We start from the raw sequence: 2,934 nt of genomic DNA, 5'->3' as shown, positions 1-2,934 counted from the left end.
AGTAAGTTTGTGTCTGAGCGGTCAGAGCGGCGGTCAGAGCGGCGGTCAGAGCGGCGGTCAGAGCGGCGGCGGTCAGAGCGGCGGCGGTTAGAGCGGCGGTCAGAGCGGTCTCTGCATTACCTATACATGTCATGGACGTCATGTCCAGCTCGTATCCTTGGTAACAGTCACAGGTGTAACCCTCGGCGACACGGATACATCTGCCATTCTCGCAGCCGTGCAGAATCCCACAATCCTCTGCTGCGCTCAGGCCGGCGTAGGACTCGTAACGCCCTGAAGAGACGAGAGGAGAAGAAATGAGATTTTTTTGAATCTTCAGTCTCACAGTAAAAAAATAAATAAATCTGAACTAAATTATAAAAAGTTAAATCATGATAAAAATGCATTCACCTGCAAGTTAAACACAAGAGCTGCAACATAAACTGTCTGCTTATAGTACGATAAAAAACTTTTATTGATTTAAATTTGAATTTTTGTTTTTATTTGCACAGTAAAATTAACTGATTTATGGATTCACTGAAAATATTCTGGAAACTATGAATGAGAAATGTCCAAAAATTCAGATGAAATAAGTAAAAAGTTACGAGAAAATTGCCTGAAAAAAAGAAGCAAAAAGAAAAGTTAAAAAAAACAACCAAATATGAATGTTTAACCCTTTGAAACCTGAAAAAATGGCTTGACTTTGTTCAAAAGCAAAATAACAAAAAACTAAACAAAACAAAAAGAATATGAAAGTTAAAAAAATGTTCAACAAATTCTAATAATTCTGTAACATAATTTTAAAAATGTAATAATAAAAAATATAAATAAAGTTTTTCCCTTTTTTTCACTAGATATTTTTACCTTTTTTTAAATCTAAAGTTTCTTGGAATTTGTGGGACGTTTCTTACCGACTTGCTTATCCACTTTTTCACATTTTTGAAAAGTTTTCAAATAATAATTCAATTTTTTTTTTTATTATTTAAACTCCAGAACTTTGACATTATTTATTTTAATTGTTGCAAAATTAATTTGTTTCTTTTTAGAAAACTGTTTGTAAAATACAGACGTGTAAAATAAAAACACTCACTCTCATACACCCTCCTCGGTGCTCCTCCTCCTCCTCCTCCTCCTCGGCTCCTCTCAGTGAATGGAGGAAAAGGTGGGCCCGGCCTCCACGCCACCTCCTCCTCCTCCTCCTGCTCCGCCTCGTAGGAGGCTCCGGGCAGCGGGGCCAGGCTCAGAGGAGGGCCGTCGGGCCGAGAGGGAGGAGGAGGCCGCACCCCAAACGCCACCTCGGCCCGCGGGTCCAGAGGGAGGCGGAAGGAGGGAGGCCGGGGCGGGGAGCCGTCAGGGGAGCTGAAGTCTTCTTCGGAGTAGTAACCGGTGCTGAGGGACGGACAGGAGTCACTGAGTCAGCATCTAAAGACATTTCTAAGGTCAGAGGTCACGGAGGTCCTCACCTGAACTCCTGACGGCGGTACGCTCCGTCCGGCAAAGTGAAGGTGGCAGGTGACCTCCCTCTGAAACCTGACCTCCCACCTCCTGCTGGGGAGTAGTCGTCATAGTCCGGGAGCACCGGGGGGAAGGAGTCCGGACTGTAGGGAGGGAAGTAAGGAGGAGCTGAGGAGACAAGGAGGAGAGGAGAGAGGAGGGGAGGAGAGGAGAGGAGAGGAGAGGAGAGGAGAGGAGTCCTAATTAAAATAAAAATTTATTTTATAATTTAAGGTGAAATATTTCAGTGACATGTCTCACCGACTCCTCCTGCTCCTCCTCGTCCTCCTCCTGGTCTTACTCCTGTTTCAGCTCCGGAGTCCGGATAACTCTCCGGGAAGAGAGGAGGAAGAAAGGAACTGCAGAGGGTGGCGTAGTCCTCTGCAGAAACACACAAACAAAATCAGTGTTGCTGCTAATCACTAACATATCCCAGACTGTCATCAGCAAAAATATATTGAAAATTGTTCATTTTTATTTATTTTTTCATCTAAGAACACAGTGGCATCACAACAAAAAAACTGGCATTTAAAGGGTTAAAATTTAAAAAAATTAAATATTTGATATTTATGATTAGGACTGATGTTGGTTCAGAAAAATCTCTCAGGTAATGTGGACAGTAATAATTAAAGTATCATACTTTCTAAAGCTTGATTTTGAAAAGTGCCAGAGTGTGTGTGATATTAAAGCGGGTACTCAAGGGTTAAATCTTTCCTGTCGTCACTAAAAACTCAAATGTGACTTAATAAAGTCGAGACTGCATCTTTTCTTTCTGCCCTCTGCTCCTCCTCCATCACCTCCTGCAGCCGCGGTCACCTGACAGGTGGGTTCGCAGCCTTGTGACGGTGTTTCACTGTGTTTCACTGTGTTTCGCTGGCTGTTTCGCAGTGTTTCACTGTGTTTTGCTGTGTTTGGCTGTGTTTTGTTGTGTTTTGCTGTCTTTCCTGGTGTTTTGTTTTGCTGTGTTTTGCTGTGTTTCGCTGTGTTTTGTTGTGTTTTGCTGTCTTTCCTGGTGTTTTGTTTTGCTGTGTTTCGTTGTGTTTCGCTGTGTTTCCTGATGTTTTGCTGTGTTTTGTTTTGCTGTGTTTCGCTCTGTTTCGTTGTGTTTCACCGTGTTTTGCTGTGTTTTGCTGTGTTTTGCTGTGTTTGGCTGTGTTTCCTGATGTTTAGTTGTGTTTTGCTGTGTTTTGTTTTGCTGTGTTTCGCTCTGTTTTGCTGTGTTTTGCTGTGTTTTGCGGTGCAGTGCTGTGTTTACCGGTGTCGGTGGCGGGGCAGAGGGCACACTCCATCCCCCAGCCCTCGCCGTACAGGCAGCAGCAGTCCATGAAGGTGACCTGAGCTCCCAGCAGAGGACTCTGACACACCAGGTCTGCAGTGACGTGCTGCCAGCACAGGGACAGGTTGTCATCTGCAGGACGGACAGAGAGACAGACAGAGAGACGGACAGAGAGACAGACAGAG

At 44.2% G+C, this 2,934-nt stretch overlaps 1 protein-coding gene across 1 annotated transcript; it reads right to left on the bottom strand.

Moving 5' to 3' along the window:
• Nucleotides 1–120: 120 nt before the first annotated feature.
• LOC121965643 (latent-transforming growth factor beta-binding protein 4-like) lies at nucleotides 121–2,881 on the bottom strand (the record flags this gene model as incomplete). Its single annotated transcript, XM_042515778.1, has 5 exons — nucleotides 121–273; nucleotides 1,070–1,368; nucleotides 1,443–1,602; nucleotides 1,735–1,854; nucleotides 2,729–2,881. Coding segments are annotated over 5 exons (885 nt in total), but the record flags the coding sequence as incomplete, so codon positions are not given.
• Between the last annotated feature and the right edge of the window lie 53 nt (nucleotides 2,882–2,934).

The sequence above is a fragment of the Plectropomus leopardus genome, unplaced genomic scaffold (assembly GCF_008729295.1).
Source record: "Plectropomus leopardus isolate mb unplaced genomic scaffold, YSFRI_Pleo_2.0 unplaced_scaffold2103, whole genome shotgun sequence".
Classification (NCBI taxonomy): Eukaryota; Metazoa; Chordata; class Actinopteri; order Perciformes; family Serranidae; genus Plectropomus; species Plectropomus leopardus.
The sequence above is the reverse complement of the archived record's forward strand: the minus strand, read 5'-3'. Positions and strand labels throughout refer to the sequence as shown.